Raw genomic sequence first — 15,894 nt, 5'->3', positions numbered from 1 at the left:
ATAAGTGGTATGTGTGCAAGATAAGGTAATAAAAACATGAATCCTGCTGGTTGCGGCCACAGAAACAGTTAAGTTAAGTAGCAACATGTCTGTCATACTGTAAGATATTCCTTACAGTATTCCTAAAGACTAAATCCTAATGCTGCCCTATCAGTATATATCATTATATAAATACTTTCACATTAACAGTGGATGAAATGACTATAATATGAAAGGGTTTGCTTCTAGTGACAAACCCAAACAAAATTGTCACTAGACTGCAGCTGCCCTCAGCTCCCGGAGCAATTTAGCATCATTAAATTGAATGTTACTTGGCTTAACAGCCTGCAACAGTTTGGTTCACTGTCACAGCTCCACTGTACACCACCAGACCAGCACCAAACCGTAGACACGCAAAGTTAAGTAAGATGGTGAACACAGCAGAGCAGAGTATTTAGCAGCTAAAGCGACAGATGTTTCCTTGAGGAGTTGGAAGGGACAGTAACATAAAAAGGAGAGTGAATATTGGACCTTACATTAAAGGTTAGGTTAGTCCTATTGCCTTTATGAAGTGACCATATTGTTTTTATAGCTTGTGCTTTTCCTCCAGTGGGGCCTTAAGGATGGATAAATGAGCGATTTCTCAGATATTTATGAGGCTTTGATTTGTGCCTTATTAATCTGCGACTGCATTGATAGTGTCATCCAGTTAGCCTTGTACTGAAGCTGTGGCTTCGTAGTAAGTTCTCCTTAATGCTGTCTTGCAAATGGCTCAGTATCAAATACAGTATCATGTGTTGATACAATTTTATCATGGCTGTAAGGAATGCCACAGGAAATTCTTTCTTCCATGAAGGGTGCCAAGGTGTCTCCAGCCTCTATTTCAGCTCTGCTTTTCAGGGATATGTTTCTGTCCCTTTCTCTAGATTTCGCCATCTCTGAAGCTGCCATCATCTCTGCCACCTCTTCCACTCTATGACCAACCTCCCATCAGCCCTTTCACCAGCCCCGAGACCTCCACTCCGCCTCCCCTCCCACGCTCACCCTCCACCGCACTCAATGGGGAGCACAAGCCTCCGCAGCCTGCCTCGTCTCACAAGGGACCGCTATCCACCCACAGTAAGACACAGGCACACAGAAAAGGTTTGCACGTAACTGCACGTAACTGAATTAATTGAGAGGAGGTCATTGTGGCTTTTTGCTTTGAGTATGTAGAAATCTCTCCCTCCCTCCCTCTCTCTCCGCAGATCAAAGCTCTGGCAGGAGTCCAGTGTCTCCAGGATTTCCTCAGACTCAGCCACTGCGATTCACCCCCGAAGGAGGACCAGGCAAACTACGACCTGTTAGTATAAACATCATTCAAGATGTGTGTTTTGTGTGTCAGATGTTTATGTTTTTTGACATGTTATGATGATAAACTATAATGACTAGTTTGATGGGTCCGAACAAAGATCCTTTCTATATATGTTTTCAGATTCACAAAGAAAAATCATCTTCTGTTATGAAATTTTAGTTGAGGAGTTGATTTGTGATGTTTACACCTGTTGCAGTTTGCTAATACAATATATTTCATGAAATATATGACAGACTTGTGCCCTGCAAGGTTATCTGTGCCATTGTTCTGTGTTTTTAGTCTCTGATCTCTAGATCAGGAGATCAAGATTTGTTTTTTAGGGAAAATGTTTTTTAGTAGAAAGAGCATTGTGGTTATTTTGTGTTTTATTTCATTTCATTTCACAAACTGAGTTGCTCTCAGTCCAGCGTTTTGTCAAGTTTATTAAGTGGATTACAGAAAAACTGTGTATGTAACACTAGTATGTAACACAACTGATTAGTCCATGAATCAATAAGTCAGTTGACAGAAACTTGGTTGGCAACTATTTTTAGTAATTAATTAAGGCAGTTTTCAAGTAAAAACGTGTGTTTTTCTTATGCGATAATAAACTGGATATCTTTGGGTTTTGGACTAATAGTCGGACAGAAATAGCAGATGCCACCTTGGGCTTTAGGAAACTATAACTGGCATTAGTTTCTGTTGTTTTATACACCAAACAGATTAATCGATAAGGAAAATAACTGTTAGTTGCATATGCATATATATGAAACCTTAACTTTAACTTTAACACAAACTGTTATGGTACAGCAAATGGTTCTCTTTTTGTTTCCTTTTTCATAAATATTACAAGTAGAGAATAAATATTCTTTACTTTTCTGAGATAAAGCTTTGTGTCCCACAGCAGGAAATGAATATGATGCTGTTTGTCAAATAGAAAAAAGTAGGCCATCTCTGTTATTGCCTTGACAATAGTTTTCCTCACTTTGCCTTTTTTTATGCTAAGTATTATGCTTTCATTCACCGCTGCAGGTGCGAGCTGCTCCTCCTCCACCCAAACAGCACCCCCGCCGACAGCAGGAGAAAAGCGACAAGACGGAGGAGGTGGAGATCACACTGGTGTGACAGGCAGACAAACTGGCGGGCGGTTATAGAGACATAAAAAATAAATCCAGATGACAGACATACATATCCTACAGGCTGGGGAACCGAACTGCAACTGCTCTGAACTGAAGTCATCTTAATACAGTGATGAAGACTAACTGAAGTGAACCATGTCCGACGCCCCCGGCCTCTCCGCGTCTTCTCTCACTCTCGAGCGGAGGAGGAGAGCAGAGAGAGAGGATAATGGCAGAGTATCAAATTAAATAATCTCCGTATTAGCTTCTTAATGAGGTGCAGCAGTAGCCGCCCCCACGTCCCTCTTCGCCCTTCCCCGTCCTTCCATTCTTGCCTTAAAACTTCACCTCATCGGGCAGCAAACACACTGAAGAAGAGGAAGAAGAGGAAAAATGTGTTGAGAGGGGGAGCGTGAGGGAAAGTTAATGATGGGTTTTTGCAAGTTTTCTTTTATCTTGTTAAGCTTACTTAAAGATACTGTGGTTTATCTCTCTACACAAGGAGACCACTCTGTGTGAGAAATGTCACTTTTTCCACTTACTAACAAATAATAACTGACAAATTGTAGTAAAGAGTTATGAGACAAGTCAAAAATATAACTGAGCTTCATATTTTATCCCTTTAATCATTTCCTTTTACTCACCACATTTTCAGTTTCCCTTATTCCCATATTACATATTAGAATTAGGAAGCTGCATATATTTGGAGCAATGCAGAAGTCAATGTAGCCAGCTAGCGTGAACTGAACAGACTGGTGGTTAAACACACTGAGCACCAGCCTTTTCAGCTAGCTACCCAGCTGAAGCTAACTGTCTATAAAGCTACAATAGGCAGCGCATGTAATGTTAATCACACACATACTGTACTGCATTTACTCTGTATAAACTCTGCTGATAGATGCATTTGAGTCTGCTAACAAAGCTAGCTAGCTACATTTGTGAATTAATTTGTCATTTGACATTAAATTACATCTACAAAATGTCTAAATGCCAAGCGAAATCGTGAGTGAAGATGCAGTTAAAGTTATAAAGATAGAAGCACGTCTCTGAAGTCTGGGAACTTTAAAGTAGCGCAGCTTGCTGGCTAAAAAAGCTAGCATTACAAGAGTTTGCACACAGGTGTTACGGCAGTACAATATATTGCTGATGAACATTAGTTGGTGTAGTTTTATGCCACAAGTCAGCTTCAGTTTGGTAGCAAAAACACAAATAGATGAATGCTCAAATGCATGCCAAAATAGATATGTTGAAAAATGAAATAAGAGAGTGAAAGATAAATAGAAGAGTAAGATAAATTAAGTTTTAATTTAATACATTCATAAGTAATATTTTTGACTTATCTGATAGCTTTTACTATAGTTTGAGGGTCTGCGGTCTAAAAAGTAAGCTTGACGAGAGTGATTCATTATAAAACTTGCTAAACATGGTTTGGATTGCATTTGGGGGTTACGGACAGACAAACTGGGTGGTGTGTGTGGACACAGTGTCCCCCTCCCCTCGCCAGCCCTTCCCTCGCCATATATAGTCCTAATCATCATACGTACTCAATGTGTATTAGTACAGTACATTACTGTTGTCATAGGAATGTTATGCACAGCGTTTCATATAGACTAACTCAGCTGAATGGAATACCATGTCTGATATGTAGTGGAAGTTTTATCCTCATCTTATCCTGAAAGGGCATTGTAAATACAGTAATGAAGGAGAGATGAAAGAGGAGAGGGAAGGAGAGGATGACAGAACAAGAGAGAAAAAGGAGGCTGGATCCTCCCCTCTGCTCTTATCTCCACCTCTCTTCCCGTCCGTCCTTTCTTTCTCTACCTCTTTTCTCTCATGTCTGTTCTGTCCATTGGCAGTCGGTGTGAATCATATACACACATACAGCTGCATTATATTACGCACACATTGCTATATCATCTCTCATTCTGTGACCCTGCTTGTGTCACTGATTGGCTCAGGAGGAGGCCGGTGGTGCTTTCAGCGGCACTGAAATTGTCGGTATTCACCGTGTGGTGACAAAGAGAAGATTTAATTGAGATGTTACGGACACATACTTGCGGTCAGGAGTTTTTATTCATTACAGGATGAACTGTATAGCTTTTATCCCCACAGATCATATCTGCTCTCACACTGATTTTGTTCACCTATAACATTATATCCTTGTTTATTGACATGTGTCACATTCGCACAGATTATTTTTCTCTGTTGTCTTGCCAAGCAACTCCATGACATCACTATGTGAGTCTGGTTTTTAAATACAGCAGAGAAAACATTCATAAAAAATGAATTAACCTTTTACATCTCCAATTTGGCATCATCCTCATGTTTCATGTAGCAGAAATGAAAAATAAACATCATATATAAAACAAACACATCCTGCTAAATGGACAGAATTAGCAAATGACATTCAAAACGAGCTAAGTACAATTCTTTTGTGTTTTTTTTACTCAAAGTGAATAAATCATCCCCCTTAAATACCCTTCAAGCCTTTAAAACTCCTTGCCTAACGGGCAGCGTAGCACTTTTATTTATTTGTACCTTCCCTGGACAGTAGCAGTACCTTAACGTAGCATCAGAACCGACAGAAAAGACTCTGATGAATCTTTTCTTTTCATTCTGATTCTGCGGTGGATCCTCTTTATTTCAGTGTGACTGATGATTTTTTTTAATAACTTCCCCACTCTTTAAAAGAGATGAAAAGACAATGTAATTTGGTGTTTTCCTTAACTTATATAATGAAAAACAACAACAAAAAAAACATGATTACAATAAGGGATGTTTTGAATGAAGACTTGGAGAGAATGTGGGTTTTTTTTGGTCTTGAGAGGCTGTTTGGGTGTGTGACTGTTTAAAGGGGAGAGGAGGACTTTTGATCAGATCTGTGTTTGAGATGTGAAGATGTGTCACAGTTCCTTCCTACATTTTAACCAGAGTTTGATTTCGGAGAGCGTTCACACTGAGTACACTTCAGAATAAAACTCAAAGATGTTAATATTGATACTAAATTGACCTGATTTTAAAATTTTTAAATCCAACACATAAGAAAAAAGAGAGATGAAAATAAATTATTCAATCTGTGTTTCTCTCTCTCTGTTGTATTATAAGTCATGCTCCTAAGTTGCAGTATCATAGCACATTTGCTGTTAGTATGAGAATGTGAAGTATTTTAGTTTCTAGCATACTTTCAGCAAGAACAGTGTGACGTATGAAGGTCAGTATAAAGTACATACTGTACAGTATTAGTATGTAGTATGGAGTTGGGGCACAGCTTTAGACTTCTCCTAAGAAGAGAAAGAAAGTCCTCTCAAGTCAAGTCAAGTGATCTGAGCTCAAATTGATTGTTTTCCTCGCTGCAAGATGAATTACGTCAGATTAAGAAAAGCAATGCAATGTGTGAAATGAAGAAGATGCTTAATAAATCTTTCTTTTTTTTTGCAAAAACTTTTAGGAACATGTTGTGTAGCATCCACACTTAACAAAGTGAAGCATGCTGGAATAAGTTACAGTTTCAGGTCCAGACCTCTGCTCCTTTACGGCTGTATGACTTTGTAACAGCGCGGTCAGGGCGACTTGAACAGCAAACGCTCTTATTTTAAAGGGTTTTCAAACTACTTTTGAAGCTTCTGGTTTACAGCAGCGTCCCACAGAACTTCCCACCATAAACGCTCTATCTACCAAATGAAAAATGTATGACTTTTTGTTGCCAGTTGCCACTTTGAACACGATCATTTTCCCTTTTAATCAGTCCCTTTGGTCCGCTACAGTGTTGAATTATTTGGTATGGGCCTGTTTTGGGTTTTTATGTGTTATATAATTCTTTTATTTTTCATCCTTTGATTTGGAGCAGCTGCTCGGCTGCTGCTATCGGTGGAACAACGAGCTTTCTCTCCCTTCACAGACTGTTGCCATAGTGACAATAATGAGAACAGGTGCAAAAGTCTCTCTGCATATTATTATTGGCTGTACAAAAAAAAACAAAGTTTGTATTTATTGTGTACAAATGTTAATTAATAAAAAAATATTGAAAAGTTGTTTGTGTTCTTCTTCTTTTTGTGCTGTTAGTGAGTGTGTTGATGCACCTGAGCTGTCCTACATATTTTATTATGTCCTAATTGTGTGTGTGCGTGTGTGTGTGTGTGTGCGCGCATGCATGTGTGTGTGTTGTATGGACGTTTCAGCCACTGGAAGTGGGTGTGATCATGAGAGCACACTGTATAAACACCGAAGGCCAGAATTTCCTGAGTGGAGCAGAAGGGGAAAGAGAAAACAGCAGTACAGAGGAGAAGCAGCAACTTTTTATTTGGGTCATTGAATGTGTTCATGCCAAATGTTTTCTTCCCTTATTTTTCCTTATTTTAAAAATAGCTGTTGATTTGGGCTGCGCTCCAGGGGACAACAAATGGACCGGCCTCCATCAAAGTCCACCTGCAGCTCGTCCTGTGTGAAACTCTATCTGTGCTCCAACCCAGAGGGTATGTAGGAGACTCAAAACACTAAAATATTTGTGACATTTTAAAAAAGCAAATGATTTCTGAAGGTTTCTGTGTTCTTTTTTTAATTATTTTATCAATGCATGTGTATCTTGTTTGTGTTTATTCTCTGTCCAGACAGCGTGGTGGAGCGCAGAGCTCTGAGAGAGAGTGTGTTCCCCAAACTCAGAGAGCACTGTAGACACACACTGGGACTGGATGTAAGGGTGAGTACATGCTTTTCTAAATCCTGCTCACTGCATAGAAAATACTTCAATATCAGCAATTATGCCTGTTTGTGATGCTACCACTTTTTTCTCTTAAGGTGCTACTAAAGGTTTTACATCCTGTCTGTCCCTGGCAGGACGCAGGCACCACTGATGCTACGTTAAAACACTCACTGTAATGTTATTGCCATTAATGGCTTTTAGAGCCAGGGGGAGCATTCAGCCATGGTCCACTGGAGAAAACATTGTAATTTACTTTACATTAACTTTGTGACAAAAGATTGGTCTGGAATTAAGTTGCAAACATAAAATGAATCTAATGATCTCAAATGTGGATGTTTTTCTCATAGGAACAGAATGCCTGAATCAAAAGTAGATGTTTGCATCATCTCGACTTTATTTAAATGATTCTCTGATTAATGTTCACACTTATTTGTTGAATGTTTTGTGTTCTGCCTCTTCTGACGCTGTCAGAGGTGAAGTGAATTTAAGTTACTGTTTTATCTGACCAGCAGGCAAAAAAAGCCCAAAATTCATTTACAAATATGGAATCAAACTAGTCTGAAAAGCTGCAGCCAGCAGTTGACTAGAACAATAATTGACAGTTTCAGCACTAATGCAGATCAATTCAAGCATCACCGATACGACTTCTCACTGACAACAGCGGAATACAAAAGCAATATTATTTGGGAGCTTCCAGGTGTGTGTGTCCTTTATTTTTTCACACTATCCCCCTGAGGCAATTTCTCTTAATGTGCAGTCAATTCTTCTCAGCTTTGCCTAATTAAATTTGATTTAAAAAAGGATGAGCAGCTGTAATGCGACTCTGTGAGGTGTGTTAGTTTGTGTGGCTGCTCATCCAGCGCCTCCTGCCTTCTCTTTTCAGCAGCATCTGTAATTAGAAAGATGGAAGCATATCGTATGTCACTGAGCCACCACTGGGCTGATTGTTAGTCATCTCTCCTCTGGGCTGTTTTAACCATTATGCTGTGTGTGTGTGTGTGTGTGTGTACAGGTGATAGACCCATTTGAGTCCAGTGATCCCAGGCAATGGCCTGATGAAAACACCAGACGGCAGCTGATTAAAGAATGCAGAGAGAGCTCCACAGGGCCGTTTTTACTGGTAAATAAATGACCAGGATTAATTCAGCCATGAGTTTACAGTAGTACAGGATGCCTCAGGCTCTCAGTGTTTAAAGATATTCAATTAAATTTAAGTTTGAGTAGTACACAGTGACCAGTACAGCAGCAACACCCTCAGTCCCTGTTCAGTCTTGAGGCTTTGAGTCTTTTACATGCAGCTCTTTGGGGTATCTGAGGGCTTGGACACCAAATACTGTTACTGTTCAGTCAGTCAATCGTTCACTCATCACATCACCAGCTTCCCCGTTTGAGCCGTTTGTGTTAGCAAGCAACACGCTGGCGTTTCAGAAATTCACTCATCATTGCTGCCATTCAGATACTTCTTTGTCAGATCATAAATAATTCAGATAAGATACAAAATTTTGACCCACCAACATAATCAAACTCTATCAGCATCAAAAATGTTCTGAAAAAGTCAATCAACAGCTGTCTGATACAGTGTCAGCACAAATTAATGAGTGTATAAATCATAGAATTTACTGCAGGAATCAGCTGATTAATCGAGCAAAGCATCTCAGTCCTGCTGCACATAATGTAAAATTTAAAAAGCTTTATGAATCTACAGCACCAGTTCAAGTGTGCACTGCATCCCATGCTGCTGTTTCCTCTGTGTCCACACGGCGGTGCTGCAGGCCCTCGTAGGACATGAATATGGTACAGCCTGCCTGCCTGCCCAGGTGGAGGTGTCCGAGTACCAGCTGCTGCTGCAGCAGAGCCAGCAGGCGGGTGTCAGCACCCAGGAGCTGGAGAGAGTCTACCAGAGGGATGAGAACACCATTCCTCCCTCCTACTGCCTGAAAGCCAGACACAGACGCGCCTGCTGCCCTCTGGTGATCACACTGAACCTCAGAAATACATGACACATACTCACTGTCCTCAGATTAAACCATTTGATCATCTGATCAAGATTCTTGTGTTCAGCAAACGGAAGTTGGTTTGGTTGGTTTCAAGTGCAGCTGGTTTGAATGAATTAGAGCAATTCTTGACCACAAAGTGCTGATGGATTAGTATTTATGAATGTAACAGGAGAAATCTGTCTGATAATGAGCTATGAAATAGAAATCTCCTCCATAAGTAAAGATGTCTAATTTTTCCTTATAAAACCACAATGAGCATTTAGTAATATAGTTAATACTCATAATAATCAATAATCCTGTGTGCCATCATGTATCCACAGTCCATGTATCAGTTAACCTTGTATTTCTATTGTGATGTGATCATATTTTAGGTACAGTTAGTTTGGATAAAATAATATACATATGTTTTAAACCTTTCTCACCACAATTAGAATATGGTGTCGTTTTCTAAAAAGTGTGCAACTATTTTGATGAACAGGCAGAGGTTAAGGAGGAAGAGGAGCTCAAGGCTAAAGAGGAAGAACTGAGGAAGATGTTTCAGACCACTGTGAGTCTGTGTGTCCACAACGGCCTCATGACCCCAGAGAGAGCCCACAGCTTCCACAGATCAGGTCAGGTACATGTCGGTCTGTGTGTGTGTGTGGGGGGTCCTGTGCTTGAAACGGACGTATAATTTTATGTGTTCCTCACTGCTTCGTTCCAGCCCTCGACGCAGACCTGCGATCTGCTCTGGACAGCTGCCCTGGTAGTGACATCATCGGCCGCTGCCTTGTTTACATCCACAAAGTCATTAACGCAAAAGGAGAGAAAGGGAAGAGGCAGAACTCACAACTTCAGTCCCAGTCTGAGGTAATCCATCACTTCCTCAGGAACATGTATTTATGCAGCACATACATTAAGGGGCGAGTCACTGACTTAAGTATAGTTTTCATGCCCAGAGCAGAATAACAAGTCTTTTTTTTCCTTCTTTTCTTAGTTTTGGAAGGAAAATTTGTTTCTAATAGCTGACCGTGTGCATGTTTGCCTGTCTTCAGTTTTGTTTTCACAGAAGGAGCAAGTAGGTTTTTCAGAAAAAATGCTTTGATTAATAAAAGAGTTTTGAATTCAAGTGAATGTGACATCATATCATGTCAAATTTACGAAATGTTAAAAAAAGTTAATTTCATGTTTTATAACTTTGGTAGTAGAACAGAATGATGCCGACTGTATAAAAAGTGCCACAGGAAGTGAGTAAAAATCTCTTTTTTCTCCATATCTGGTACTTTCAGGATGTTTCAACACCCACTGATGGTCAGCTATTCTCAGAGCTCTGTGACAGCTTCCTCCCTGCTCTTATCAGTTCCTCCCAGATTCTAGTCTATACCACCACCACAGAGTGTGACCGTCGCCATGGTTACACGTCAGCCCGCAGACGGGTCTATGCTGAGTCTCTGTGCCAGCAGGTGTACTCTGACCTTGTGGGGTTGACTAACAGCGTGAACGTCTTAAACGCCAGTGGAGACGCTTGGCTCGGTGATGCTTTGGCCAGAGAGGAGGCCGAGCAGGAGGAGCTGTGTGACATCCTGTCTCAGTTCTATGACATCATTCGACCAGAGGAGGAAAAGGTTTGGAGCAGGATGTCTTTCTGGAGGGTTTACTTTCAGCTGTAACATTGTATCATCAGACTTTACTTTTCTTTTGTTGTAGGTCAGAGCTTATGTGGAGCAGAGTGAACAGCAGTGCCCACTAGTGGTGACAGGAGGACCGTGCACAGGGAAGACCGTTCTGCTGGCACACTGTGCTCAACAGGTTCAGTGGACTGAAGTGAAGTCAAAATAACCCTCCACCCCAACCCATCCAACTCCCCATATTCAGGAAATGGAAACAGAAAAATACAGGACACAAATGAATAAGCATTCACATTTAACAGGAATGAACACTGGTCTTTTAATGAAAGAAAAAGCAGCAGTCCCCTTAAAAAAGAGGAAAATCTGTAATTATATTTTAATTACAATTATATTATGATTGTTAGTTGCAGCTATACTTGAAATTGAGATTAAAGATAAGAGTTTCTGGTGCCTAATTGTTTTATCAAGGGAAATCACCTACACGACTACATCAAAAATAAGACTAATCAACTGATAAATAAAAAAAACAGGTGAAGTCAAACTGAAGGACAAAGCAAACCCTACAACACATTTGCGTTGCCACTGCTTCAGGATTCAGTACCACATGGTCCTGATAACATGTAAATTAGTCTTTTGTCTCTCCGTCTCCCTCCACAGATAAAGTCTTGGCTGCCAGACTGTGATCCTGTGGTGATCCCTTATTTTTGCAACCTGTCGATGAAGCCCTCTCCAAAGCACCTGTTATCAAGCTTGTGTCATCAGATTGCCCGTAGATATCACAGCGGATCTTCCTCTGAGCAGGATCCCAGTGTCATGGATGATCCTAGCTATACCACTAACCTCAGAAGCAACGAGTCCAATTGTAGCCCGACATCTAATCTGGATCCTCTCCATGAATCCGCAGCCAGAGAGCGCGCCTCTTCCTATAACCAAAATTCTAGTGCCATAAAACCAGACATTTCTCTGTCTGAGCTCAGAGAACGTCTCTCGTCCCTCCTCTCCCTCATGCCTTCTACCAAACGGCCTCTTGTTCTAATTCTCGACAGTCTGGATCACATCAAGCACAACTCTGAACCTCAGATCATTGAAAGCCTCCCCTCCCCTCTTCCTCCCAGCGTCAAACTCATCCTCACAGTCTCCCCCAACCGAATACAAGTCCTGCAAGCCATCAGCCCAGAAAGAAGTGTGCCTCCCTGTGTGCCAGAGGGCAGCAAGAAGGAGTCAGGATATGTGAGTGTACAGCTGGGATCGGTGGACAGGAAGCAGTGTGTAAAGATGTTGGCATCTCTGCTGAGGAGCTCAGGGAGGAGGGTGACGTCAGGACAACAGGTGCTGGTGAACCAGGCGCTGACATCCTGTTGCCTGACTCTCTACGCTCGACTGCTGCACCTACACATTTCGCTCTGGCGCTCTGGTACGGCTAATGTTGAAACCAAACAGACAGCGGAATAAGCTATATATAATTTAAGCAATGCTTGTTAAATTTAGCGTCTGATTTTATCTTTTTTTCCTGGGGTTTGTTGAAAATGATAATAATTGCACTACATCTCTGTCCCCTTTTTCTTCTCTCGTCGTCAGATTCAGATGTGACAGAGTCATGTCTCCCTGATGGCATCCATTCATCCATTTCTGCGCTGCTGGATCACCTCGAGCAGGAACACGGCTCCTCTACCGTGGCCCGTGCCGTCTCCTACCTTACCCTCTCCAGGACTGGGCTCACTGAGGCGGAGCTCGCTGATCTGCTGTCCAATGATGATGAGGTGCTGTCTGAGTATGTTCAGCAGGGCGAGAGCCCATCCTCCAGTGTGAGGCTCCCGCAAATCAACGTGGAGAGACTTGTGCTGGATTTGAGGAGGTTTCTCATGAAGAGGACAGTTGCAGGGTCACGTGTTTTATTCTGGGTGAACAGGCATTTCAAGCTGGTAGTGGCTAGGAGGTATTTAGGCACTCATGAGGTGAGGAGGGAGGTTCATTTGGCGATGGCGGACTATTTCAGTGGCCGATGGGCTTGTGGAAGGGCTAAACCACTTCTTGTAAACCAGAAATCTAGACCAAACAAGGACACTACCCAAATGGAAGTATACATGGACAGACAGCCATCCAGTCACCTGTTTATCTTCACCTCTTCACCCGAAGAGGTTGGCAGAGTGAACTTGAGGAAGGTCTTAGAGTTGCCGCATCACTTGCAAGAAAGTGGCAAATGGGAGGAGTTGGAGCACGGGCTGTTAATGTCTTTGGAGTTTCACCAGGCTATGGTTCGAGCAGCACTCCTTGGAGATCTGGTAGCCATGTTAGAGGGTAAAGAAAGGTCATCCCACCTCCAGTTTTCAAGAGAAAGAGCACTCCTAGCAAGCATATTGAAGTCTTATGCTTGCTTACTCCAGAGCTCACCCCTGCAGCTGCCCACGGTGATGGAGACGAGCCTCCTCCCGTATCTGGACGTCTTTCCTGTGCTCAAAGCTTATGTGGGAGAGATCCGACAGGAGAGGAGGAAAAGAGGAAGCGGATTAGGAGTAGTGCTTTGCCCTGCTCCCTCCTCCATTCCCTCCATTCAGTGTTTAAAGTGTGAGGCCAAAACCAAGGACGCTTCTGTTACAGAGGCAGCTGCAACAGAATGTGGGATTGTCGCAGAGATCATGGATGATGGAGCGGCTTGGATTTGGAAAGGCTTTGGGTGTGATGTAGTCAGACTATCGTTAAGCCATGAGCAGAAGGAGTTGCAGTTTGCAGGAGTGAAGAGTAGCGGTCAGTACATGCTGCTTTTCACACAATGCAACAAGCTATTCTTGTGGGATGTCACAGGCCCGGAAATATTTCTACAGCTTAGGGACCCTTTGAAAACAGAGTTTGAACCAGAGACGAGCCAACAAACACCAAACAAAATTGAGGGGTTTGTTGCACATCAAAAAAAACTATTTATGTGGTGGAAAGATGAGAGTTTTGTGAGTGTGTTTGATGTCTCCAGTGAAACCTTGACCCACTTCCAGTGTCAGAGCTATGTGACCTATTTGGTTTGCTCCTCTGATGGCGTTTACTTGTTCTGTGGGCAGGATGAAGGCACAGTGTCCATATTTGACACCAATACCAGCAGTCTCATCGGCTCCTGCTCAAACTTAAACCACAACACGATTACATCGATGATCCTGAGTGAAGACAAGTGGGAAATAGCATGTGTTGACAGGACGGGGAATGTGACCCTGTGGGATGTGGCAGCAAAAACCCAACCACCCAGACTTGTCAAAGAAAGCTTCACGGGGGCTAAATCTGATGACATCCTCAATACAGATTACTCAGAGGAAATCAACACTTTATTGGTTTGTCAGTCTCACCAGGTGACACTGTGGGATACATGTAACTGGGAGCTCTGGGACCAGTTCTTGGCTGCTCAGGGAAGGGCCTTCACTCACGCTGTGCTCTCCCAGGATGGCCACCTTTTCCTGGCTTTGTTAAACGCCCCTCCCTTCGTTTTGATGTGGAGGGTCAGCACAGGGGAGTGTGTCCTCTCCTTAGAAACAAACAAACAGCCTCATACTCTCCTCAGAACTGCCTCAGATGTAATTTGTGTAACTCATGACGGCTGCCTCAGCATGTGGGACTCTGAGACAATAGACGCTGCAGGTACAGCTCCAAAAATGGGGCGTGGAGTGAAAGAAGTGGTGGTTGAAGAAGCCGGGGAGTGGTTCTACACCGCTGATGGGTCCGAGACGGTGTGGGAATGGAGATTAGAAACAAGACTTCCACATGCTAACTTCCTACATGATGGCCCTGTGGAAAAACTGCGTCTTTCTCCGGATAACATCCACCTTGTGACACTGTCGGCGGGAGAAATCTACGTTTGGCAGACAGAAACAGGTCAGAACATCTTGCGTATGAGCGGCAGCAGAGCGACGGATGTCCTGATCACCCCTAACAGTAACTTTGGTGTGAGCATTTCTGAGCGACAGCTGTCTCGGGTTTGGAAGCTGACACATGGAAGTATTGTGTGCAGCATACACCTGTACCTATCTGACGCCCAGGTGTCGCCTGAAAGCACCTTCCTCATTGGCCGTCGCCATGGAGACCTGATAGCAGCCAGTCTGTGGTCAGGCTCGATCAGCAAGCGCTTCTCCTGCGTGACAAGCTCAGAGCATGTCGTTGCTTTCCACACACTTTCAGAGCACCCAGACTTTGTGGTGGTGATGGCGGCCTCGGGTTCCGTGTACACCTGGAAAATAGCAGAGGAGACCGTTTGCAGACACTTCCAGCTGCCTTATACGCTTCGCTGTCAGCCCCAAGACTTCCAAATGTCCTCTGATGGGAGCTATGGCCTACTGTCCACTGATAACGAAGCCATCAGCCTCTTGGACCTATCTCAGATCAGACTGTGCTCATTCAAGTCCGAGGGTCCCGTCATCAAAGCTTGTCTAGATAACAGCGGATGCTATGCTGCCTACATATCCCGCCCCACCACCCAGGAGGAAAGCTGTGTATGTTCCCCACACGTGAGGCCCGTCCTCACAGTTGTACGACTCGCAAACGGGGAAAGAATAGGTAGCGTGCGTCTGTCGAGACATCCAATGACTCTGGTTGTGGGTGAGCAGCAGTGTGTGTTTGTGGGCTTTGAGGATGGGTCTGTAGGTGTTTACTCCATTACAGACGTCACAATGAGCGGGGAGGAGTCGGTCAGGTGCAGAGATAATGTGAATGGTCAGATCAAGCAATGCCACTATGACAGAGCCCCATTCAGCTGGTTACCCCTAGCAACCCCTAATATCACATGGCCATAAGATTATCATACATCATTATTGGGCTTTGCTTGGTAAAATGCATGTATATAGATGATAAATGTGAGAGCGCACAAAGCGAAGGATGTGCATATATGTATACATTTATATGTGAATAAGAATAAAAATAGTGCATGTGTCTTTGTGCTCTACACATTATGGATTGTTTCTTAGCAGACAACACCTGTGTCTAAAAACTGCAACACCATTCGTTTCACTTTCAGCTGGTCCATGATGCCTCAGCATTTAGTTAGTGAGTTTCATTTCTGAGTTTCAAAAGCAGTTAGTGATCAGTTTGAGCCATGTCTACTGCATGCATTATTAACACAAACATCATCTGGAAATGTGTATTTAAAATAACACAATTCAGTGTAAATGCCTTAAGTTGTATTTTAATT

At 42.7% G+C, this 15,894-nt stretch overlaps 2 protein-coding genes across 2 annotated transcripts in view; both read left to right on the top strand.

Annotated features, from left to right (window-relative positions):
* LOC139199989 (F-BAR and double SH3 domains protein 2-like) overlaps positions 1–2,732 on the top strand; it is a 57,677-nt gene extending 54,945 nt beyond the window's left edge. Inside the window, exons 19-21 of the mRNA XM_070829211.1 lie at positions 906–1,098; positions 1,227–1,321; positions 2,345–2,732. Coding sequence (XP_070685312.1) covers positions 906–1,098; positions 1,227–1,321; positions 2,345–2,437 — 381 coding nt within the window. The 3' untranslated portion in view covers positions 2,438–2,732. The remainder of the gene's footprint in view (positions 1–905; positions 1,099–1,226; positions 1,322–2,344) is intronic.
* Positions 2,733–6,829: 4,097 nt separating this feature from the next.
* Positions 6,830–15,513, top strand: LOC139200579 (NACHT and WD repeat domain-containing protein 2-like). Its single transcript, XM_070829907.1, has 10 exons — positions 6,830–6,902; positions 7,038–7,126; positions 8,142–8,249; positions 8,902–9,099; positions 9,605–9,737; positions 9,830–9,975; positions 10,395–10,730; positions 10,813–10,914; positions 11,391–12,147; positions 12,312–15,513. The coding sequence occupies exons 1-10, from the start codon at positions 6,830–6,832 to the stop codon at positions 15,497–15,499; spliced, it is 5,130 nt and encodes a 1,709-aa protein (XP_070686008.1). The 3' UTR covers positions 15,500–15,513.
* Positions 15,514–15,894: the final 381 nt, after the last annotated feature.

This window comes from Pempheris klunzingeri, chromosome 4 (genome assembly GCF_042242105.1).
Source record: "Pempheris klunzingeri isolate RE-2024b chromosome 4, fPemKlu1.hap1, whole genome shotgun sequence".
NCBI lineage: Eukaryota > Metazoa > Chordata > Actinopteri > Acropomatiformes > Pempheridae > Pempheris > Pempheris klunzingeri.
This window is presented reverse-complemented; position numbering and strand designations above follow the sequence as displayed.